The 25,239-nt window shown below is 36.0% G+C and overlaps 1 protein-coding gene across 5 annotated transcripts in view; it reads left to right on the plus strand.

Moving 5' to 3' along the window:
- KIAA0586 (KIAA0586 ortholog) overlaps window positions 1–25,239 on the plus strand; it is a 147,681-nt gene that overhangs the window by 21,944 nt on the left and 100,498 nt on the right. For all 5 annotated transcript variants that reach the window (XM_074290227.1, XM_074290226.1, XM_074290223.1 and 2 more), the window contains exons 2-7: window positions 872–1,160; window positions 2,986–3,056; window positions 8,320–8,389; window positions 10,209–10,278; window positions 17,102–17,276; window positions 21,671–21,892. In XM_074290227.1, coding sequence (XP_074146328.1) covers window positions 917–1,160; window positions 2,986–3,056; window positions 8,320–8,389; window positions 10,209–10,278; window positions 17,102–17,276; window positions 21,671–21,892 — 852 coding nt within the window. In that variant the 5' untranslated portion in view covers window positions 872–916. The remainder of the gene's footprint in view (window positions 1–871; window positions 1,161–2,985; window positions 3,057–8,319; window positions 8,390–10,208; window positions 10,279–17,101; window positions 17,277–21,670; window positions 21,893–25,239) is intronic.

The raw sequence follows: 25,239 nt of genomic DNA on the forward strand, positions 1-25,239 counted from the left end.
ACAATTACCCTGTGAAGGAAATCAAAAATGCAGGCGGACAAAAATAGAGGGATTGGGAATTCTGTGTAGTGGTTCATAGTCATCTCCCAGAGTTCTTTCGCTGGGTGTAGCTGGTTCAGTTCATTACTGCTCTATTGGAACTGATTAGGTTCATCTCATTGTTGAAGATGGCCACGTCCATCAGAATTGATCATCACATAGTATTGTTGTTGAAGCGTATAATGATCTCCTGGTCCTGCTAAATGAAATAATTTTTAAAAATGCTTTGGAGGGGGGGCAGCTGAGTGGTGCAGTGGACAGAGCACCAGCCCTGAATTCAGGAGGACCCAAGTTCAAATCTGGTCTCAGACACCTTAACACTTCCTAGCTGTGTGACCCTGGGCAAGTCACTTAACCTCAGCCTCAGAAAAAGAAAAAAAAAATGCTTTGAAAAAGATTTTCTTACTATTCAGTCATATACAACTCTTCCTGAGCCCATTTGGAGTTTTCTTGAGAAAGAAAATTTCCTTCTTCAGCTTATTTTACAAATGTAACTAAAGCAAACAGGGTTAAGTGACTTGCCTAGGGATCACCTAGCAAGTAAGTATTTGAGGCTGGATTTGAAGTCAGGAAGATTGGTTTTTCTGACCCCAGCTCAGCTGCCCTACCTGTACCACCTAAATGCCCTGAAAAACAAACTATATAAATGAGCTATGTTATATTCTTATTGCCCCAGTTTATTTCTAGTTTATCTCAATATTCCTTTAGTTCTAGATACTGTTTATTCACACTTCATTATTTTGACAGTTCACTCTTCTGAAATAATTTTTAGTATCTTGAAGTAAACTTCAAAACTGTAAACTGATTTACATCTTCTTTCTTCTCTCCTCAGTAATCTTCAGATTTCAAGTAGCAAAGATTTTGTTGTGAAAACTTAATGGAAACAGAAGATCGTTTTCTCAAGAATGGGACTAATCTTAATAGCAGCAGTCTCTTTCACTCCAAGGGATTTCACTCTGAAGAACAGAAGAGTGTTAAAATACCAGTGAAGATGTTACAGGAAATGGTTACCTCCAATTCTGTTGATAATTTGATTTTGCATAAAAATGAATCAGCATACATTCCCCCTGCTTTGTCAGCAAATAAACCAAATCCTGTTGACATAAATGGGATATCTGATGGTATGTGTTTACATGTGTTTTCTTTACTTTTCCTGATTAATGATAATTTTTATTATTTGATTTAGTATTTGTTTCAAAAGTTAAAGACACTTTCCATAGAAAAATTTAAAAACCTTTAAGAAATTCCAATTGACTTTAAATTCTTTTTCTTTTTTGGGGGTAGAGAGAGTGACCATTGAAATATAAAAATTTCTTTTTTCGCGATTTACTTTTTATACTTTTGGGGACAGACTATTGCTTTGCATAGGTTAAGTGCTTAGTAAAAGTCTGTGGTTTAAGTTTTTAAAAATTACAAGCTACAAAATTTGTTTTATTCTTAATAAAAACACTTATCAAGAAAAATGAAAGACATTGAGTTCCTTTGTAATATTATTGCCTATGTACAATAACAAATTTTGCATTTTACACATTTTCCATTATGTTAGGCATTTTTTGAATGTGCAAAAATTTTATCAATTGATATATTGAAATATAACCTGTAGATTTATGCGTTTAAGCTCTGGAACTCAATGGATTCTCAGAGGCCCATTAAATCAAACCTTTCATTTTACAGATGAAGAAATTGAGGCCCAGAGAGGCTAAGGGATTTGCCCAGCATCAAAGAGATGATAAATGAGCTCAGGATCGATGACTCCTGAGTCAGGGTATTTCAGTTGTATAATTATGCCAAAATTGTGCCATATCTTTAATGTATTTAAGTCTGTCATGTCAGGACCAGTCTTACTAAATTTGGAAGGTCTCGTTACAATTTTTTTTTTTTTTGGCCACAGCAACTCAAAAACATCCTATGATTAGTATTGGTTTGAGGAAACATTTAAATTCAGTGACATTATTCTATATCAGAAAATATTTTAGTTTTCTGTCACTTTGTCACTTTAGCTTAGTATAGACCAGTAGTATCAAACTCAGAAAAGAAGTGGTGGCCTCTAATCCATAGGTAGGAGGTAGCTAGGTGGCTCATTGGATAGTGTTTTTGGACCTGGATTCAGGAAGACGTAAGTTTAAATTCAGCTTCTTTTTTTTTAATTATAGCTTTTTATTGACAGAACATGTACATGGGTAATTTTTACATTGTCCCTTGTACTCACTTCTGTTCCAACTTTTCCTTTCCTTTCCTCCACCCCCTCTCCTAGATGGCAGGCAGTCTCATAATTGTTAAACATGTTAAAATATATCCTACATACAATATATTTGTGCAGATCCATATAGTTCTCTTGTTGCACCAGAAAAATCGGATTCAGACGGTTAAAAATAGCCTGTGAAGAAAAACAAAGATGCAAATAGTGCACGTTTATTTTCCAGTGTTCCTTCTCTGGGTGTAGCTGATTCTGTCTATCATTGATCAAATGGTACTGTAAATTCAGCTTCTGATAGTAATTGTGTGACCCTGGATAAATTACTTAACTTCTGTTTATCTTAATCCACTGAAGAAGGAGATGGCAAAATACTCAAGTATCTTTGCTAAGAAATTCCTGAAGAGTCAGAAATGACTAAACAACAGTCCATATTTATAGGATCCCTTTAGGCTGCATGTTAATTTAGTTAAAAATTTTAATGTTATCTATATTTAATTATACTTTTATTTTGTGAAATAGTTCTAATTACATTTTAATCTAGTCAAACTGCACTTGGGAGTAATGCTAAATACATATTTGACACCTCCGATATAGACCTTTTGTAATTTACTCAACCTTTTATTTTGTATGCACATTTGACCTTCCAAAAGGCAGTTTTTATTGCTACAATAAACATATACAACTAAGTATGAAAGAGACATAAGGTCCAGGTTTTGAGGAACTAAAATCCAACCATTGTATTTTATTAGGTACATCTAGTAGAAATCATAAACATCTACCTAAGACAAAACATGTTACAGATCCCATTTTATCAGAAGAGGTAAGCAAAAAATTTTCATCTTATGTATAACATTTTTTGTGCTCTCAAGGAATGTTTTTGGATATAGTAAGTGTTGTTTCTGTTTAATTTTAGCTCATAGATTTTTTTTTTTTCTCCTGATAAAACTTTTCTGCATGAAATAGAGACTATCCATTATTAAGATAATTGCTGTTTTAAGAATAATAAAAGAGGGGTACTTTTTGTGCCAGGTTACTGTTATAAATGTAATAATGTTTATCCAATCTTAAGGGCTATAGTCCTGTTTGCAATAAATTCTTTTATTTTTCTCTGATCAGCTCTCTATTGTACTCCTACAATGGTTCTTCTAAATCTTCTCTTCTTTAGTCCCCTTCCACCTTGCTTCTGTCTGAAGACAGCCTCAGATTTCATTGAGTAAATTGAGGCACTCTGTCTTGAGTTCTTTTCCCCTTTTTCCACACTTGAGATTTCCTCAAAATCAACCCCCATCCTGTCAGTCTTGGAAGATGAGTTGAACCTTTTTGCTATCCTTGATTAGTCCCTTTACTTGTAGCTCTTTTAGCAGCCTCTTTATTTCTCCTCAGGGTCTCCTTATCCACTGGGTCTTTTGCTCAGTGGCATCAAACTTACCCAAATGTCTTCTCTTTTTAAAATATCTTTCACTTAATCCTACTATCCACCCTAATTATCAATTTCTATCCCTCTTCCCTGTTATAGCCAAATTTCTGTACTTGTAGAAAAGTTTATTTGGAAGCCTTTTACAATCTAAGTCCAATCCATTTTTCTAAGATGCTCACACATTGCTCTCTCTCATGTATTCTATACTCCAGCCAAACTGACTTGGTGATATTCAGCATTTATGCAGCCTTTCATCCTTTACATAAGCTGCCTCTCTCCTCTCCCTACCACCCAATGCCTGAAACATGCATCCTCATCACCTTTTCTTCTTGGAATCTCTGACTTTCTTCAGATCTTAACTCAAGTATCACTGCTTTCAAGAGGCCTTTTTCTAATTTTTCTCATATTTGTGAACTTCTACCCATTATGTTCCCAAATTATTTTTTTTTCCTTTTTTAAAAATTCAATTGACTTAAAAGCCAATGCTAACACCAATAGGTTTTTATTCCCTTATTTCCCCTTCCCATCAAAGCAGTTCTTTTTTAGAATAATGGACTCTTTGGATACTCTAGTGAAACCTATGAACCAGCCCCTTTCTCAGAAAGGGTTTTTTTTTTTTTTTTTTTTTTTTTTTTTTTTAAAGTAAAACTTTTTATTGACAGAACATAAGCCTGGGTAATTTTTTTACAACATTATTGCTTGCACTCACTTCTGTTCCGAGTTTTCCCTTCTGTCTCTCCACCCTCTCCCCTAGATGGCAAGCAGTCTTATACATTGTTAATTATGTAATAGTATATCCTAGATACAATATATGTGTGCAGAACCGAACAGTTCTCTTGTTACACAGGGAGAATTGGATTTAGAAGTTAAAAAACCTAGGAAGAAAAGCAAAAGTGCAAACAGTTTACACTCATTTCCTAGTGTTCCTTTTCTAGGTATGGCTGATTCTGTCCATCATTGGAATTGGATTAGCTCTTCTCTATGTTGAAGATACCCACTTCCATCAGAATACATCCTCATACAGTATTGTTGTTGAAGTGTATAATGATCTCCTAGTTCTGTTGAGCTTAATTCTTTACTTAACTTTGAACCTGTTTTATGCTTCATAGGACTACTTAAGGGCAAGAATTTTCTCATATTTCTATTCCTGGAGCTTACTTAGCAAATCATCTGGCATGGTAACATTTTATAATTTATATATGACTTTACAATATCATCCCTGTAAAGAAATACAAGAATTAATTCTCTTTTATTTTGACACTTAACTACATAACTAGATAGACTCCTTTTCTTATAAATCTTTCTGACTTTGTACTTAGCAAATGACAGAGGTGTGATTAAAACCCAAAAAAAAGCAATTACAGAATTTTAAGGCAGTTCAGGAAAACATCTGGTCCAACTCATTTTTGAATTAAGAAATCCTCTCTATGTTTTCCTTTCTAACCTTTACTTAATTTCCAATGAGGAGGACCTGCCAATACAGCTTATTCCAATTGAGGATAACTGATAAAAATTTTTTTCCTTTCAACCAACCTAAATGTACCATCTTAATATTAACTCATTGCTTCTAGTTTTGCTCTCTGGGGTCAAGCAGAATGTTCCACTTCTATATGATGGTTCTTTAGATATCTCAACTCTTCTCACTTAAAAAAAAAGTTTTTCCTTTTTGTTATAAACCTAGTAAAAATCAAATATGAATATTTTGATGTTTATCAATGCAAAGAAAAGGATTATATATAAAACTGAATCTATTGCTTTCATTTTCTTTTCAAGGTATATCTTTTATTTTATTTTTTTATTTTAAAAAAATTTTTTTTTTTTTTTTTGAGGCTGGGGTCACACAGCTAGGAAGTGTTAAGTGTCTGAGACCAGATTTGAACTCTGGTCCTCCTGAATTCAGGGCTCTATCCACTGCGCCACCTAGCTGCCCCTGGTATATCTTTTATCTAACAGTACTACCCTGTTTATGTCCCATTTTGAACTTCTTTGCTGCCTTCTGTATATTTTAATAATATTTCATTAATATTTTTTCTTTTTTCCCCTCTATCCCTCCCTTCCTTTGTTTCTCCTTTTCCTTCCAAAAGGAATAGATTTTAACTTTTTACTGTAGTATTTTGATGTAGTTACATGTTGATCTATACTGTTCTTTTGACAATTAAATTTAGATGTCTTACCTGCCCACCACATTAAATAGATGCTTCCTTTTTTAATGTACCTTGACAAGCATTTTTGAATATATAATAAATAGCTAATACAAAAATATACATATTGACACTTGATCCTCCCCCCCTTTGTTCCTTCCTTCCTTTTCTTCTTTTCCCTTCTTCCTTCCTTTCTTCATATTCCTTTCTTCCTTCCTCCCTACTTTCTTTTCTTTCCCTCTTTTTTTCCCTTCCCAGGAGAGAGGTTGCTGAGTAATTGGAGGTAATGGTCAGGAAATAGTAGTGCAAGCAGCATGCCTTCTTTGCTTCTAGGACTCATGTGTTGGGGTATGTGAAGGAGAAAAGGTAAAGTGTCATATATAGGAGTGTGAGAGATATAAAGAAGTTCAGGATGAAGGGAAGTTTTCATTATACAAGAGGAATTTCTAAGGGCATGAAAGAAAAGTTGGAAGGGGTTGGAGTAGGCCATGACTAGGGTAGAGTTGGTGAAAATGGAATGGGAGGTAGGCATCAGGCATAGTTCATTCCCTATACTTATATATAACCAGTCACTGGCCACAGAAGAGAAAAATAACATTGTCTTGGCAACCTGTTTTTTTTTTTTTTTTTTTTTTTTTAAGTTCATAGTTCTAAATTTTCTTACTTTATTCATGCTGTGATGGATGTTGGAGGCCAACTCCCAGATTATTCCCTCCTCCCTTCCTTTTTTCCCTAAACTGTGTTCAGTCTGTCAGTATTTCTTTCCTTGCTTCTTATAAACGTTGATCCTACCATCCTTAAGTTAGTATCCTGTATCTTCCTTTTATAACCAGCCTCCTAAAAAAAAGTTTTTTCTTATTTTATTTTCTAACTTGTACTTATTAACCTCTTGCAATCTGGCTTCTTATTTCATCACTGCTCTGAAACTACCCTCTGTACAGTTACCAGTAAGCTCTTTTTTTATTGACATTCACCAGGAAATATTTTAAAAGGTCTTCATACAATGAAAAACTGAAAAGAGAATTTTAAATGAAACTATGAATTTCCATTATCTATATATCTTTTAAAAAATACATTAATGTTAGTGCCAAAGCTGTCTTGCTATGTTTGTGCTTCTCTGTGAACTTTTGTTTTGTGTACTTTTTAAAAAGAGTATTTCACTGATTTATTTTTCCTCCTTTTTCAGAGTTCTGCACCTAGTTTACTGTCATCTTCTTCCCAACTCCTGCCCTTTAAATATTGTCCCTGATTATGACTAAAGTAGTAGGTTGGATTTAAGAAGCCTAAAGAATTGAGAGCTTACAGCATTTGAGTTATCATTGTTATATCAGTTGAAGTGGCCATATTATGAGTGTTTTGAAATTTTAAACTTTTTATGACCATATTCTCTCCTATTCTCCTACCTCTCTGACAATTCCTTTTTCTCCTTTGTTAATTATCATCTATATCATGCCATATAATTGTGGCTATGTCCTGGGCTCTCTTCTCTCTAAATATACTTTCTCACATTTTATAATTATCATTTGTTTAATCATTATGCGCAGATGATTTGAAGAGAATAGCATGTAGTTGGAACTTAAAATATGATTGTTAATTGATGCAGACTAGAGTGAATGATTGTTAACTCTTACCCTGTTCCTCCCTTTCCTTTCATATTCAAACAGTTGCTAGAACTGAAGCACCTTTTAAGTTTTTATCATCCTATCTAGTTTTCTACCTTAGTATGATTTTATTTTAATTAAACTTGAAAACCATTTGTTATTCACGATCTATTGGAAAGGAAAGAAGCATTTATTTAGCTCCTATGTACCAGATAATGTGTTAAAGGCTTTACAAATATTCTCTCATTTGCTTCTCTTAAAGGTAAGAGGTATTATTATTATCTTCATTTTACAGTTGAGTGATGTAGATAGAAGGTCAGGGACTTGTCTAGGATCCCATAGATCTAAAACCAGATTTAATTTGGGTCTTACTGATACCAGGCCCAGTGCTTTGTTTACTGTGCCACTAGTGGGTCCTAAGATTTTGGAATCCGGCTTCATTTGAATCATGGCTCTGTTACTTCCCAAGTGTGGGACTCTGCTAAATCATTTACTATCTTTGAGGCTAAAATTTTTCATCTGCAAAATGGAGATTCTTACACTATTTGTTTCACAGGTTTGCTATAATTGAGTGTTTTATAAACCCAAATAAAGATTTGTTGTTATTAAGAATATATCAGGATATGTAGAAACAAAAATTAAAAGTGATATCCCTGTTTAAACTAATAAGCAAATGAATCATACATGAAGAACTTACTACAAGTGAGAAAATGATTGGATGAGTTTGAGAGGTCAGAATGGTCTTGAAAGCCTTATTATCTTATTTTTAGCAATGACAGGTGGGAACAATTTATTTGCATAATTTCCTTTTCCTTTTCTCCCCTTCTTCATCTGACATAGTAGAAAATAGTGAACATAGTAGTTAACAAAGTTATAAAAAATTATCTTGTTTAATGATTTTTATTTTTATTTTCTACCTTCAAGAATAATCCTAACGATGCTTTAATACAAGATGTACCTTTGGATAAAACAGATGAAAGTAATAAAGCAAAAGGTAAATGGGCAAATTCTTTTCCTGGCACATATATGGTCTGCTAAAACATTTTCAAGTATTCTTTCTTTTTGTTCAAATTAAACTATTGGCAGTAGTAAGAGCATTTTTTTGTTGTATTTTATTTACAAGATTTGTTATTGGAACACAGCCATTTTAGATAGTTGTCTGGTCATATGGTTTTGGACACAACTATTAAATAGGACTTGATCATGCATAAATCCTTTTTTTTTTTTTCCCTGAGGCTGGGGTTAAGTGACTTGTGCAGGGTCACACAGTTAGGAAGTGTTAAGTGTCTGAGACCAGATTTGAACTCAAGTCCTCCTGAATTCAAGGCTGGTGCACTATCCATTGCTCCACCTAGCTGCCCCCAATCATGTTATAAATCTTAATTTTTTTTTCATGGTAGCATTGATTGAGTGTTTGGGTATCAGTGAAATCTTTAAAAGCATTGTTTCCATTTTACTTTTCATTTTTTTATTTATTTGACTCTCTACTTTGTGATTATTTATAAGAGGTCATATAGTACAATAGAACAGGCACTGAATTTGTTGTCAGCCAGGTCTGGGCTCTGTTGCTTAATATATAATGTTGGACAGATCACATAGCCTGTCCTGACTATAACTTCCTCATTTGTGAAATCAAGGGAATTGGACTAAGTGACTTCTGATTGCTTTGTAAGCTTTGCATTACCTTATGACATCTAACATAAGTTAATATATTAATTTAGAAATTTAAAGACCTTGAAAATTTATTGTAAAAGAAAATCTCTCACCATTAATGCTAGGAATATGAATTGCAGTTTTGTTTTTTTTCTGGTTTTCTCTTTATAGATGGTCTTTAAAAAAAAGTCAGATTTCATGTTTTCTCATTTCAAACCTACTTTAGGACTCTGCAAATAAGCAAAATAGTTTTAATAAGTAAGGAATAAAATTTTGTTTTCCTCACAAAGGAGACTGTTATTAGAATTATATGTTAATGGACTAGCTTTTTTTTAATAGCCAGCTTCTAGAATCCTGAGGTATTGTTTTTTTACTTGTCAGATACTGTTTGCAAATATGATATTGAAATTGGACTTCTAACCTCCTTGTTGAAATCTAGGTTCGTATAAGTCCTTTTTTGGCTAGGAGGAAAGGCAGACAAGATTAAATGACTTGCCCAGGCTCACACTTTTAAAGTGTCTGAGACTGTATTTGACTTAGGTCCTTCTTACTCCAGGAACATTGTTCTGTCCGTTTCACCTCAGTTCCCAAGATCTTACTATGTCACTTCATTATACATGTCTATTTTCAGTCTATATAGAACTATCTTTGTCTTGAGACCAAGGGAAAAAAAATTTGGTACTGGGATATGGACAAAAGGGTTATTTGCCTATGATTGTTCAGCTTCTTTGATGAACTCTGCTGTATTTGGGTAATTACCTTTACTGGATTGGTTCCATGATCTGCTATTGATGTCATTTTTCCCTGTGTAGTTTATAGCTGTGAGACAGGGTCTTTTTTTTACTTAAATGTAGACTGTGTGACTTTAGACAAGTCATTTAGCTTCTCTCTGTCCCATGTAACTCTAGAAAACTAAATTGCATATCTTCATTAGGAGTAACAGATCTAGTTTAAAAAAATGGCTATGGTTAGTTAGTAGGTGTTTTACTGATGTGATTTGATTGCTGGCCTTTGCATATGAAGAATCTATATTGCTGAATTCCTTCATTAAATATTCAAATATTATTTAGGAAGAGAAGTTTATGCTTTTAGCATAATTTGCTTTGAGATAATTTGAAACCTTTAATGTTTCTGAACTATATATATTTTTTGTTTTGCAGTAAATGATATCTTTATTTCTCAGTATACTACTGGCCAGAAAGATGTTCTAAGAGCTGTTTTAAAGCAAAAGTAAGTTTGATTTAAGGGATTAAATTTGCACTATCTTTTGTTTTCCCAGCTTGATACAAATACCATTTTCCCATGTAGGGATGCAAACAGTTCAACCTTTAAATATATACTTTTCCCCTTGTTTACCTTTCTATTGTTCTTTTGAGTCCTATGTTTGTAGATTAGATTTCCCGTGTAGTTCTGGTTTTTTCCAATAGAGATGACTGAAAGTCTCTTCATTGAAGCTCCATCTCCTCCCCTGAACGATGTCCAGTCTTGCTGGGTTAATTCTGGGTTGTAACCCCAGGTCTTTGCTTTCTGGAATAAGGCATTTCAGGCTCTCTGATTCTTTGAAGCTGCCACATTCTGGGTAATCTTGACTGTTGCTCCTTGATATTTGAATTGTTTTTGTTTGGCAGCTTGCAGTGTTTTTTTTCCCCTGATATTGTAGTTCTGGAATTTTGCAACAATGTTCCTTGGGGTTTCCAAAGGTGATGGATGGATTCTTTCAATGAGCATTTCCCTCTCTGTTTCTAGAATACTGGGCCAGTTTTCCTTAATGACCTCTTGTGAAATGCTATCCAGGCTCTTTTTTTTGTCATGGCCTTCAGGTAGGCCAATAATTTTAAAATTATCTCTTCTGGATCTATTTTCCAGGTCGGCTGTTTTTCCAATGAGGTATTTCTTCCATTTTTTCATTCTTTTAGTTTGTTTGATTAATTCTTGCTGTCTCACAAAGTCATTAGCTTCCATTTGCCTTGTTTTAGTTTTTATTGTGTGATTTTTTTTTTTTTTTTTTTTTTTTTTTTAGTTAGCTCTTGTATCTCTTTTTCCATTTATTTTTTCTACTGTTTGAGGAGTTTTCTTCAGTCAAATTTTTTCCCTTCCTTTTTCAAACTGTTGACTTTCTCAAGCTTACCTCTCTCATTTCTTTTTCATTTTTTCATCTACTTCTCTTATTTGCCTTTTGAAGTCTTTTATGAGTATTTCCAGGAAGCCTCCTTGGGCCTGAGACTAATTTATTTCACTCTTTGAGATTTCTTCTGTGGCCATTCTGTTCTCTTCTGCGTCCCGGCCCACTGCCTGATCTATATGTTCATCCATTGGTGTCCATCACTAGGTCAGCTTACCTGCCTTTGGGCTCCAACTTCACAGGGTTCCAACTCTGATCACACAGAGACAGACCAACAAGGAGGCAGAGGTGAAGTCAGAGAGTTTATTTTTAGCACAGCCTCGCTTATATCCCCTATTAGTAGGGAGGTCCTCTAGGCCAGAGGGTCATCTAAGGATTGGTCCATAGAGAAAGGCGGGAAGTGTGCAAGGCTTCCTGAGCACTAAGGAAGGAGGTGTGGCACTTGCAATGGTGAGTCCTGTCTCTTAGGGCTAGCTCTACCTCCAAATAATACTTGCCTGCGCCTCTGTCTCTCACCTACCATCCCTGTACCTGTTCTGCATTCTGCTCCTGTTACATCTCCCCCTTTTTTATTAATGAGACCAAGTGTTCTCGAATGAAAAGCTTTTCCTTAAGCAACTCTATAGAATTTTTAAGAATATGAATAAAGCATCTTAGCAAAGTAGGCAAAAACAAAAGAAGCAACTATACAAAAATAGCTATGTAGAGCCCATGAGATACAATAGAAAGGAATGGGAAAGGAAGTATGTTGGATCCAATCACTAAGCCTGTCTGGCAAAGGTGGTCATCTCTCCGCTATGGTGCTATTTCGGGCGTTTCCTGGGTCATCTCCTTCTCTTCTTTTTCAGCTCCTGTTTTAATAGGGGCAACTTTCCTTGTTCTTCTTTATGGAATCCAGTAGCCTTCCCCATTAGGATCTACAAAACATAAATATTCTGGCCCTTTTCCAAAGTACTAAAGATGGGCCTTGCCAATGTCCTTCCTCATCCTTCTAAAGGACCTTTTGAATGTTCTCTGGCACTTGAAGGGCTGTTTTCATGGGGTCTAGTTTTCTGAGCTGTCGATGAGATTGTGCTAAATGTATCATTCCTGGAGAGAGGCCGGTATCCCTGTCTAGGCAAAAAAAAATTTGTAAGTATATAAGGCCTTATCCATGTACTCCTGTGTGGGCCATCAGGGGTTCCATCTACTTCATCCCCCTTTCTGTTTAATAAGGGTGGCCTTGAGAGCATGACGGGCCCATTCTACTAAGGCCCGACCCTGTGGATTATAGTGAATTCCTGTAACATGTTTAATGGTGAACGTGGTGAAGAAGGTGACCATCTGCTTAGAGGTATAAACTGGACCATTGTTGGTCTTTATGGTATTAGGAACTCCATGAGAGGAGAAGCAACTATATAAATGTTTAATGACTGAAGGAGTATTCTCACTGTAGCCGAAAGGAATTTAGAAAAGGTGTCAATACAGATGTGGATGGCCACCCAGCCCACATGTGTCACATCCATTTGCTAGAAATCATTGGGGAATAAACCCTGGGGATTAACTCCTTTACTAGATGGAGGAAGGAGAAACGAAACACACTGTTTCACTCTCTGATGGGCTTTTTCCTGGATGAGGCCATAAAGGTGACATAGAGAATTAGCGGATAAGTAGAGAAATTCATGGGCATATTCAGGGGATGTGGTGACTGTGAGAAGGGAGCATTGTAAAGCACTGTCCACTACCTCATTGCCCACAAATATACTTCCTGCATAGCATTGATGAGATGCTATTTACATTCAGGATGTAAATGGAATGTTTCCTAGTCTGTAAAATTAGTTGCAATTCAGAAAGAAGGTTAGCAATTGAAGAGTTCCAAGGTTATTGGATAGCATCCTCAACACCTCTCAGTTCCCAGATATAAAAGCTATCTGATATGATGTTAATGGGCTCTAGGTATCTCTTACAGGTATGGAGAATAGCAAAAAGCTCATTTTCTGGGTGGAATCATAAGGAGCAAGGGAAGGAATAAGCATGAGGAATGCTGGCTTAATGTAGCCCATTGAGCACAATATGCCCATGGCCAATAAGTTTGCATCATGACTTCTCTAGCTCCTGTTAGATGAGAAGCTCTTTTTACTGCCTCAAGGACAAGTTCTTCCATCATTTCAATATGGTTTGGTAATATCTTCTGTGGTCTTTTCATGTACATGTATTCCAAAATGTTACTACTGTGAAAGGACTTTTTTGGTCTACTAAAGAGACCTCTATGGGACACATGGGATCCCACTTCCACTGTTTCAGAATTAGAAGCGAGAGTAATGATCTTATAAATTGCATCTTCGTGGAGTAGGTCCATTTACGAGGGGAGTTTAGATCAGACTCTCCTTTCAAGATATCATATAAAGGCTGCATCAAAGAAATAGGAATAGGTAAACAAGCCCTTAACCATTGAATTTATCCAACTAATTTCTGAAATAGGTTCAGAGTACTTACCTTGTCTAATTTTAAGTTAGGTATCTGATTAGTAATTGTAGAAGTCCTCATGTGGTGTCCCAGGTAAATGACGGGATAGTTATGTTGGATCTTTTCTGGGGCTACTACCAGTCCATGTTGAGCGAGAACGCTCATGGTCTCTTTCAGCAGGGCAGAGAGATCTTTCCCACTACTCAATGATAACAGTATATCATCCATATAATGCAGTATTATGGCATGAAGCCTCACTTTCCTAATTGGCTCTAGTACTTGTGCTATGTATGTCTGATACAAGGTAGGGCTACAACACATCCCTTGGGGGAGAACTTTCCATTGGTAGCAGAGATCAGGTCCTGCATTGTTTATAGAGGAATGGTAAAAAGCAAACCTTTTCTTATCCTCTGGGGCCAGAGGGATGGAGAAGAAACAATTTTGTATATTTATTACTTTAACTGGCCAGCGTTGGGTTCTAGTTTAGGAGATGGCATGCCAGACTGTAGGGCTCCCATAGGTTCAATAGTAGCATAAATGGCCCTAAGGTCCACTATCATTCTGAATTTTCCAGATTTGTTCTTTGTGATAAATACAGGGCTATTCCATGGGCTAGGCATTGATTCTATTTGACTGGCTTTCAATCTGTCCCTGCCCCATAGATTGTACCTGAGACCTGTAACAACCAGGGGTTGGAATATCCCTTTTTTGTCTGCAAAGTGCCAGGGCAGGTCTTCAGCTGCAACCCCTTTAGATATTGCAGCTGCGAAGGCATTCATTTGAAAGGCACTGGAGCTGACATTCTCGCATGTCTTTTATCATCTCTTCCAGGCTAGCCTCCCCATCTAAAGTAAGCATGGCCTTCTGGCAGTTAGTTTTAGCATTCTTCCATGCCAATTTCTGTATAAGGAGGCTGGAGGCTTCCCCTTTATCCATGGACCTCTCAATAGCTGCTTATAGGCGGGCCACAAAATCAGGAAAAGGTTCATCTGGACTCTGTTTAATTTTAGTCATTGAGGACCTCTGCTTTCTAGAAGCTTGAATTTTGCTAAAAGTTCATTGGGCACATTGGGGGACAGCTGCATATACTGCAGCATCATATTGCATTTGATCCTCATTTTTTTCATACCTTCCAGCTCCTACTATTTTTTGGAAATTATCTTGAGGGGTGTGGCTCTGAATATCCCTCACAAAATTTTTTGCTAAGTCTGCAAACAGAGTTATCCACTGCAAAGACTCCTTAGATTTAAGGCAGACTTTAGCAATAGTCTTCTAATCATTTGGGGTTAATATATTGCTAGAGGCTAAGAGAGCCAACAGCTCCTTAACATATGGAGAGTCAATCCCATAAGTATTCACTGTCTCTTTTCAGTTCCTTAAATTTCCTTGTCCTTCCCTGTGGGCCTTCAAACACTGGGCAAGCATCTAGCCAAGTTTTTGCTTCCATGTTCCTTCCTCTGCTGCTTTCTGTATTATTTGTCCTAAACTTGTCTGGCAATGTCCAAAGCATCCACAAAGGAGTGCAGAGGGAGTGTTTGAGAAACGTATTCTCAAGAAAGGCTGGGGATGGGGTAGCAGGCCATGCCTTGGAGGTGGAGGCGACCTTCCCTCTGCTTGGGGTAACCTTCCTTGTTTTATCACTGTCTTTCTTCTCAGGGTCATTTATCCCTCTGTTTACTTCCTCATTCCTGCCTCTTCCTGTTCCTTCATATCCACTCCCTATTTTCTCCTCACTACCTCTTCTTTTTTCTTCACATCCACCTCCTTTGTCTTCTTGTTTACTTCCTGATTCTTTCCCACACCTAACTTATGTGCATGGCTAGACCCTTATTTGTTTTATGACTCTCCTTTTGCACTTCATTATCTAGTTTCCATGGATTGTGACTTGCACCTCTTAAAGTGTTCTAATCATTTAGAATACTTTAAGAGGTGTAAGCCACAATCCATTAAGTTTCTAATCACTTGATAAATGAGGTGATGCTGTTCTGATTACCTATTACCTCCTACTTTTTAAAAATCAATTTCCAATCCTGCTTGCTATACTATTCTAAAAACTTCTTTCCCTAGCACTTCCCAGTCAGAGACCCCTCACTATAGTTTGTCCCATACCGAACATTTCACTTACTAGAGCAGAGTTCTGTCTCCCTTCTCACCCTGTAGACCAGCATATGGTGAGGTCCTAGCCACGTGATGCCTGTTCAGGGGTACTTGTCCTGGACCACAGCCTGATCTATACTCCACCCCTCGGTGGTCGTGACTAGGCTAACTCACCTGCCTTTGGGCTCCAACCTGGATCACACAGAGACAGACCAACAAGGAAATAGAAGTGAAGTCAAGGAGTTTATTTTTAGCACAGTCTTGCTTATATCCCCTGTTAGTAGGGAGGTCCTCTAAGAACCAGAGGGGTTGGGTCATCTAAGGATTGGTCCATGGAGAAAGAAGGGAGGCCTGCAAGGCTTCCTGAGCACTAAGGAAGGAGGTATGGCACTTGCAGTGGTGAGTCCCACCTCTTAGGGCTAGCTCTACCTCCTCATAACACTTGCCTGCACCTCTACCTTTCACATTCCATATCTATGCCCTATTCCGAATTCTGCTCCTGTTGCACTTCTGAGTTTGTGTTTTGGTCTGCCCTGTCACCATAGCAGTTTCTATGCTCAAGTTTTTTTTTTTTTTTTCCTGTTTCTTTCCTTTTGATATTTCCTTTTTTTACTTTTATGGTTGAGTTTTCTGCTTTTGGGGTAAGCCGGGCGCTATCCCAAATTTTCTGTGTAGCTGAGCCTTGGCTTTGATCACAGGGGCCCTTGTGCTTGTAGGGGGTAGCTTTGCCTGCCAGTTCAGGAAACAGCCTGGTTTCCCAGAGTTTGCCTTCTGAGCTGGGACTGGAAGCTGCCCCTTGCTGTGCTCCTCTGCTGAGCCAGAACTGAGGGTCTTAATTGCTGATTTGCTGTGATTAAGAATCTCTCACCAGCTTTCCCAGAGTCTACCTGACCTGGGCTGAAAACCCTTTTCACCCCAGTGATACTGACTTCTTGAAGTTTTTTCAGTCTTATCTTGAGCTAAAAAGTGGTTTCATTCTATCAGACTCTGTTCAGAGGCTTGATTTCATATGGTTTTTGAGGGAGACTGGGAGAGTTCAAGCAGCTTTCTGATATTACTTTGCCATCTTGATCTCCAAAATATTTTAACAAACTTTAAATCTTATAGATCAAAGTCCTGTCTCCTTAGATATTAAATTCCTTGAAGACAAAGACAATGCTTTCTCTTTCATTTGTATCTTTTTATAGTATCTAGAAATTATGTCCTACCCACAGTGGATTCTGATTTTAATAAGAAATTGTTGAGGATAACTTTGGCAATGTTGCCCAGTGATGATGAGAATGCTCATAAGGAAAAAAAGGGGCAGATAGATTTAAAAAATTTAAAGATATTTATTGAAATATTCTTGATGTTTCTCATTTGATTTCTTGGGGGTTGTTTTATTTACAGAGTCCAACACTCACCTACTTTTAAAGAAGTGAAAGTACAGCTTTTAGAAGATGCATGTACAGTGAAAGACCCTATTTCTGTGGAGAAGAAATTATCATCCAGTGGAATTGATTCCCCTTCAACTGTAGCAGCAGCAACAGCTGCTGCCATTGCAACAGCAGCTCCACTGATAAAAGTAGGTTTCTCTAGCAACCCCTTTCTTTCTTTCTTTCTTTTTTTTTTTTTTAAAAGGCTGGGGTTAAGTGACTTGCCCAGGGTCACACAGCTAGGAAGTGTTAAGTATCTGAGACCAGATTTGAACTCTGGTCCTTCTGAATACAAGGCTGGTGCTCTGTCCACTGCACCACCTAGCTGCCCCTAGCAACCCCTTTCTACTGATTTATAATTACTATAAATTTATAGCATATTTTTAAAATGTGATATAACAGATGATGTATCCTATTCCTGAGAAAGGGGAGGGCCTTAGAAATTTCTTATTACTCTGGAAAATAGAGTTGCCTATTTGCTTTTTCTTGCTTACAAGTGGTAGTTTGGATTACCTACTTCGTAGTGAAGGTCATGAGATATTATATATGAAACTATGAGTTTTAATTTCATATCTTTTACTTTTTTAATAAGTATATAATAAATTCTACATATTAATTTCAAAGCTGTCCTTCCTTATATGTACTTTCTTCTGAATTTCCATCTTTTCTCTTCATTTTATAAATATTTCACAAATTTTTTCATCTTTTTTTGTTAAAGCTCTCTTTATCCCTTTTCCTTGCCCCCAATTAAAAACAAGAAAGGAAGAAAAAACCCTTTTAACTCACAAGCATAGTAGAAAATAAAAAACAGCAAAAAAAGCAAACCTTCATAATGCCCCAAGCCCAAAAGCGTATGTCTTTATGTCACCTTTATGTCACCTCTTCATCAGAAGTACATAAGATACTTCTGTTAAGAGATAAGTAATATCTAAGATGTAAACATGATGGTTCATTGCATTGGTCCAAAGTTTTTGAAAGTTATTTGTTCTTACATTATGGTTGTTCAGGTATAAATTCTGTTCACTTATTCTGCATTTATTCATATTACTTAAGAGCCTTTGAAATCATTTTTCACAGTTTTTTCCAGAATAGTGATACTTTGTATATCAGTATACCAGTTTGTTTAGCCATTCCTCAATTTATAGGTGTCCTCTTAGATTTTAATTCTTTATTTTTCTTTTTTTCCCTCTTTAGATTCAGGAAGTTTGTTTTGGTTGTGACTTTTTTTTTTTTTCTGTTAGTATTCTTCCTCTTTTTCATGGTATGGTCTTAAATTAGTAGAATTTTTCATTAGTTTGACCTTTTTGTATTACTCTTTACGGCAGTCAATCAACAAGCATTTAAGCTCCAATGCAAAGAGAAAATGAATTTGTGCTTTCCGAAACTTATGTTCTCTTAAGAAAGACAACACATCTTCACTTTTCCTCTATCTGCAAAATTAATAAAAGACATAGTACCTATAGCTAGGAAAATTACAAAGGTCTCTTACATGTAAATTTTGTCTCTGTTGGTGTTTATGTATTTTATGTTGGTATTTTACTTTTCTAACTAGCATTTTTAGTACTATGTGATGACAGAAAAGTGTAAAGAATGTACTTTCTGTATCCCTTTTTTATGAGAAACCTAGTGTTTTTTCCATTGCAAATTTACTTTTGATCATTAAAAAAGGGCCCTTCTGTGTTATTTTGTTTAGGGATATAACAAAAATAAGTGCTTATTTTTTTGAAAGTGTTTTCTATGTATTTTGATAAAATGATGTGGTTTTTTTGTTTGTATGAATGACCAATTGTTTTCCTGATTATAAGTCTTATATCCCTAGCTTAAAACCAGATTGGTCATGATGAATTGTCTTTTGGGGGAATATATTGTTTCTTTGTTAAAGTTTTATTAAATATTTTTGTCATATTCATTTATTAAATTGGTCTATAGTTTTCTTTTTCTGCTTTTTTTCTTCATTTCTAGATTCATGCTTAAGTGCTAACTCTTGCATGAAGCCATTCTTGATCCTTCTAGTTATTAACAACCTTTCTTTGGAAATATCTAAACTAACTTAATCTGAATATATATTGTTTCCTCCAATTGAATGAACCAAGGGCAGCTTTTTTGCATATTTGCATCCTTAGTGCTTAGCATAATACTTAGCGCATTATAGGAGCTTAAAAGTGCTTTTTGGTTTAAATTAGAAGGAAAAATTTCCCCTAAGTTCAATTCAAATTGAAGGTAAACCATACTTGTCATTCAGTCATTTGTGATTTGGTTAAATTAAATCTGTATTTCAACCAGAAGTATTTTACTTTTCCTTTCTTTATTCCGGCTTACCTTCATTACATCTCATATACCTCACCTTCTTTCTCATAGTCATGACCCTGATTTAGGCCTTCATAGCTTCAGACCTACACTACAGTGATGAACTTGTAGTTTTGTCTCCCTGTTTTCCTCATTTCAGTCCATCCTAATCTCAGTTGTCAAAATAATCTTCCCTGAATTAGAGGTCTGCCATGCTTAGGCTCTTATCAAAATGCTTCAGGGATTTCCTCATATTTCTAAGCTCAAATATAAAGTTTAGAATATAATCTTCTCTTTGGCTTTTTAATTGGACCCTTTCCTGACTTTTTATTGTTCTTTTTACCTTCCAATTACATCAGCATCCTCTGTGATTTGGTAACACTGGCCCATTTGCTGTTCCTCGTATGTGATATTCCACTTCCTCCTCTGTGCCATAGCTTTGACTATCATCTCCCAAACCTAGAATGCTCTGTCTCTTCACCTTTACCTCTTAGTCTTTCTAGTTTTCTGGATTTTCTGATCCTTTCTAGACCTCTTCCTCCTGCCCTGCTTCCCCTCTCCCCAAATTCCAGAAAACACAGTGCCTTTCCTCTGAAGACACCCTCCGTTTACACTAGGTATATCTTGTTGATACATATATGATTTTTTTTCTCAATAGTATTTTATTTTTCCAAATATGTGTAAAGATAGTTTTTGAAATTAATTTCTATAAAATCTTGTGTTTCAATGAGGTTTTGCAGGGGTGAATGTTAAAAACTATCTTATGTATTTTGAAAATAAAAAGCTATTATTAAAAAAAAGATTTTGTGTTCTAAATGTTTTCTCCCTTATGGCCCTCTCCAAGACAGCAAGGGCTTTGATATGAATTAAACATGTATAATCCTTTTAAACATATTTCCTTATTTGTCTTAGATCAAAAGGGGAAAAATTATGAGAAATAAACAAAAAAAAGGTGAAAATCAATTCAACTCTCATTCAGTCTCCATAGTTCTCTCTCTGAATGCAGATGACATTTTCCATACCAAATCTCTTGGAATTGTCCTGGAATACTGTATGTATTTGTTTGATGGTTGTCTCCCTCATTTAAATGTGACTCCCTTGAGGGTGGGGATTTGTTTTCTTGTCTTTCTTTTTTTGTATCCCTCTACACTTGGCACTATGCCTGGCACATCGGACGTAGCTGATAAATGCTTGTTGGCCGACTGACTAGAGAATTTGATACTTAAGCTAACAAACTAGGGATCCTAAGATATCGAGGTTGAGAAAAAGGGAGAAGGGATTGAATATTCATCCAACATTTGCTATGTGTCAGGCACTGTGCTTCATAAATATGATCTCATTTAATCTGCATAATAATCTTGTGTATCATCCCCATTTTTATAGTTCAGGAAGCAATAGATTCATTTGAAATATTTGTGAAGTACTTGGAGAAATGCCTGGTACACAATAAGGGCATATTTGCCTTCTAGAGATTGGAGTAGCCAGAGCCAATGCCCGGATTGGGGTGTTGGAACCTCAAGCGTGAAGAGAAGGGACTAATAGGTCAGAGAAATGGAAAGATCATAAATGGCATGTTCTGGCAGTTCTCAAGGCCAAGCGGTGCTTTCTTTTGGTATTAGAGATGGCAGGCACTCTCAGGCGTTTGATAGATGTCACTTTGGCTGCTCTGTGATGATTTGGAATGGCCAGATTAGAGATGCCTGGTCAGGTATGGTGACTGAAATAGAGTAGTCGTGGTGGGATTAGGAAGAAGAGGGCCAAGCCTTTGTGGTGGCTTTTGTGCTCTCCACTCTTGTCCCGGTCTTCTCTTCCTTGAAGTTAACATTTCAAGTGCCATGCTCTGTAAGAAGACTTTTTAGATTCTGTCCCTCTTTACTCTGGGCCTCAATTGCTAGTGCCTTCTCTCCCAGGCTACCTTCTATTTAATTCCATTGTGTATGTTTGTATTCAATCGCTATATACTTTATATCCTGTTTATATTTTCATACCTGTATGTGTATTAGAATATAGGCTAATTTTGTGTAGCCAGCATATTGCCTGTCACATAGTAGTTGATAGATTGGTTGATAAATACCTACTCTGTTCTGGATACAACCTTTACCCTCAAAGGGTTTCATTTCTATGTGGGGAGAGACATGACTAAATAAATGCAAAATATATGCAGATATCTGTACTTGGTATATTGTTGATAAAAGGTGATGTGCTAATTTATCTTAAAATAAGAAATTCTGATTTTGCTATATTTTTCTTATTTTAGGTACAGAGTGATTTGGAAGCAAAAGTTAATTCTGTATCAGAATTACTCAGTAAACTCCAGGAGACAGATAAACAACTACAACGTGTTGCAGAACAGCAGAAAAACATTAAAATTCAACCTGAGAAATCTTGTTGCCAAGACCATGAGAAGCAGTTTGATGTATTTATAGAACAACACCTTAGGCGTCTAGAAAAAATAGAACAACAACAAGTCGATATTCAGGTATCCTCATTCAAACTAGATGATGTTGCTGTATTTCTTATTATTATGTTATCTTAAGCTGACAAATAACCATTATTAAAATCTTTAATAAGGCATTACATATAACTAGTTTTAATTACTAGTTAATATCTGTTAATGTTCAAGAAATAAATATATAAAAAAACTTGAGATAATCACTTTTGAGCTTACTTAGGAAATTGGGGCCAGCAATGGCAAAAATTTAAATTATTTCTATTTACCTTTTTATTAATGTGTATTGTCATTTTCACTGATTTCTTGTTAGACTCTGATATGTTTCCCCCTCCCCCCAAATAGTTGTAGGTTGCTTTGCCTTTCTTGTATAAGGATTTTGGTGATGTTAAGCTTTTTTTTAAATGAGTGCCTAATGGTATTAAGATTCAATTCCAAAAAAAAAAAAGATTCAATTCCAAAAGTGTTTGTTAAGCTCTTATTAAGTGTAATCATTGTGCTTTGGACTGAGGATATAGAAAAAGACCAAGCAGTTCTGGTATTAAAGAGGTTATTTTTTGGGAGGGTCATAGGGAAAAGATGCTGGTGGAGGGGGAGATGCAAAATATACTTATAAGTACAATACAAAGAAAATTGCAAAGAAAGCATTACTTGGCAGCACCAAGGAATGCCTCACAAAGGAGTTGACACACCTGAGCTGAGTTTTTCATAAAAACAAGGATTTTGAGAAGCAAAGAGGAATAGGGAGTGCATCCCAGGCTCATGTATTGCTCTGGGTCACTGTCTGGGGTGAGAATTGAAGTGTCGAGTTCCAGAAAAGCTACTGATGAATTTGGCTGGAATGTAGAGTACATGAAGTAAACTAGTGTAAAATAAGGCAAGTGGGAGCTGGATTGGGTAGGGCAGTAAATGCCAGCCTGGGGAATTTGTATTTCCTTCTATAGACAGTTTGGAACCAATGAAAAGATTTTGAGCAGAGAAATCAAATAATTGGAATTGTATTTCAGAAAAATTCTTCTGGCAAATATGTGGAGGGTGAGTGAAGAGGCAAGAAACTACTAGCTGGGAGATTAGATTACTCAAAATGTTATCATCTAGGTGAGAGATAGTGAGTACTTAAATGAGGTATTCAAATATGTGTGTGTGAATAGAAAAAAGGGAATAGATATGAGATGTTGTGATAGTACAATTGACACAAGTTTACAAATAATAGGGAAGAATAATGGAGAAGGAAAAGTCAGTCTGATATAAACAAATGTTGTTGCCAGCAACATAAATAGGTAAATTTGGGGAACAGAAATTCTGTTTTTAAACTTGATGCATTTAAGATAGTTGTGGAATATCCAGGAGACAAGTGCCTAAAGTTCAAAAGAAATACTAGGCGTGGGTTTTGATGACATCTGAGAAGAGACTTGATATTACCTCATGGGAACTGATAGGATCTCTGAGGATGTGGTTGTAGACACAGAAAAGGTCAAAACCTTGGGAAATAATCACATCAAGGAGGTAGAAGCAGATCTCCAGGAGAATAGAACAAATGAATATTGAGAAGGAAGAGTTAAAAGTTAGCCAAAAAACAAGCATTTGATAAATTCTTACTATGCTAAGTGTTATAGATACAAAGAATGAAACAATTCTTACTTTTAAGGAACTTAGATAAGTAGAATTACCTTGATAATTATATAAAATAAGCAAAAGGTGAATAAATACAAATAAATGCCTGATAGGTAGAGAATCTGGGGTGGAAAGTGAGTGTCCTAGCAGGCAAGGGAGACTCAAAAGAGGCATACTGGTATAGTTGCTGAAATCTCAGCTTTCCATTGTTTATCTTTGGTAGTACTTGACTACTAAACCCTTTAGAGTGGTGATTAGGAGAACCCTTGTGCTATATCTTTGTTTCCCTAATTTTTACGTGAAGCTTTTTCTCTCTGGTGCTCCCAAATGCTGATGCCTTCCCTTTCAAAATTACCTTGTATTGACTTTCTATATATTTATATGTGTACATATTATCTCCTTTGATAGATTAGAATCTCCTTAAGGGTAAGGAACTTCATTTTTGTCTTCATATAACCATTGCTTAGCAGAGTATTTGGCACATAGTAGAAAGGTAATAAATGCTTGTTGATTGATTAATTTGGTCTATATGCTACTCTATTAGATTCTGAATACCGAGAATATCAAACTTTTGATGATAAATCTGGCTTAGCCTAAAATTTGCCTATTTAGAATCTGAGCTCAATTGCCCAATTCTAAATTGAAATTTCTGTCCAGCAGATAGCACTAGGATTTGATAATGAGTAGAAATTGTTTTCTAACTTGAAAATTTTATCTCCTTGTACTAAAAATATCCTTATTAAAATTACGGTATATAGTAATCATCTGTATACCATTAAGGCATACAAATTGTCTGGTCCCATGGATATCAGGCTTGATTAGTACAAGTTAAGATCAAAGCAAAATGGGATACTTAAACAGTCTCACATCCCACAAGAAAGTATATTGACAATATTATGAAAAGGAAATCTAGCAAGGATTTGGTATTGGTTTAGGTGGGCAAAGCTTCCTTGCTTCTCCTTTTGTCATGGAAGCATGTGTCATGGTTGAGGAGTGAGCTGACTCCTCTGTTGCACTTTTGTCTTTGGGTAATCAGGTAAGCTATGTCAGTGTCTTGGACCAAGCAAATTTTTTTATTGCCTTTTCAGGGGAAAAAAAAACAAAAAAAACCCTCAGACTTATTTGGATTAAATGTTCCTCCAGAAGATCTCACTTCTTGGTAGTAAAGGACATTCATGTCTTCTAAGGGGCCTTCTATCACAACACTACTATTAAATAACTCAGAGCTTGATGTTACAAGAAGATTAGCCTGAGGAGTGCTGAAAGAGTGCTTAGTAGAGTTTAAAGAAAAGCAAAGACAAAGGGACAGCCAGAAAGGATATTAAGCAATGGAGAAGTTTCCTGAAGTGTCCTGCATAGGAAGTGCGACAGAGACCAGAAAATTTAGGCATGGCTTTTTCCTTTGGAAAAGGCAGACTTAGATCTCAATGACTCGATTTAGGTAATGAATGAGGCCAAATGTTTATAGTTCATAGTGAGTGTTCTGATGCAGAGTAGTACTGATGAGCAAAAGCCTCATCAGCAACATTCAGTTTACATTGGAGATGAGGGCACTTGGGGCACAGTCCTCATTCTTGGTCAGAGGCTGTTATAGCAGCCATTTCATGATTCATTGTTAACAGAGTAAAATGTAATTGGGAAGTTTTTGACATTTGATTATTACATGTTTTTTGCTTATCCAGTTTTAAGAAATGTACCTTTTAGAGGGGTTTGTCTGGTTGAAAGTTGGGAAGTGTTTATAGTCTCAAATAGAATTGATTGCC

This window comes from Sminthopsis crassicaudata, chromosome 2 (assembly GCF_048593235.1).
Source record: "Sminthopsis crassicaudata isolate SCR6 chromosome 2, ASM4859323v1, whole genome shotgun sequence".
NCBI classification, from domain to species: domain Eukaryota; kingdom Metazoa; phylum Chordata; class Mammalia; order Dasyuromorphia; family Dasyuridae; genus Sminthopsis; species Sminthopsis crassicaudata.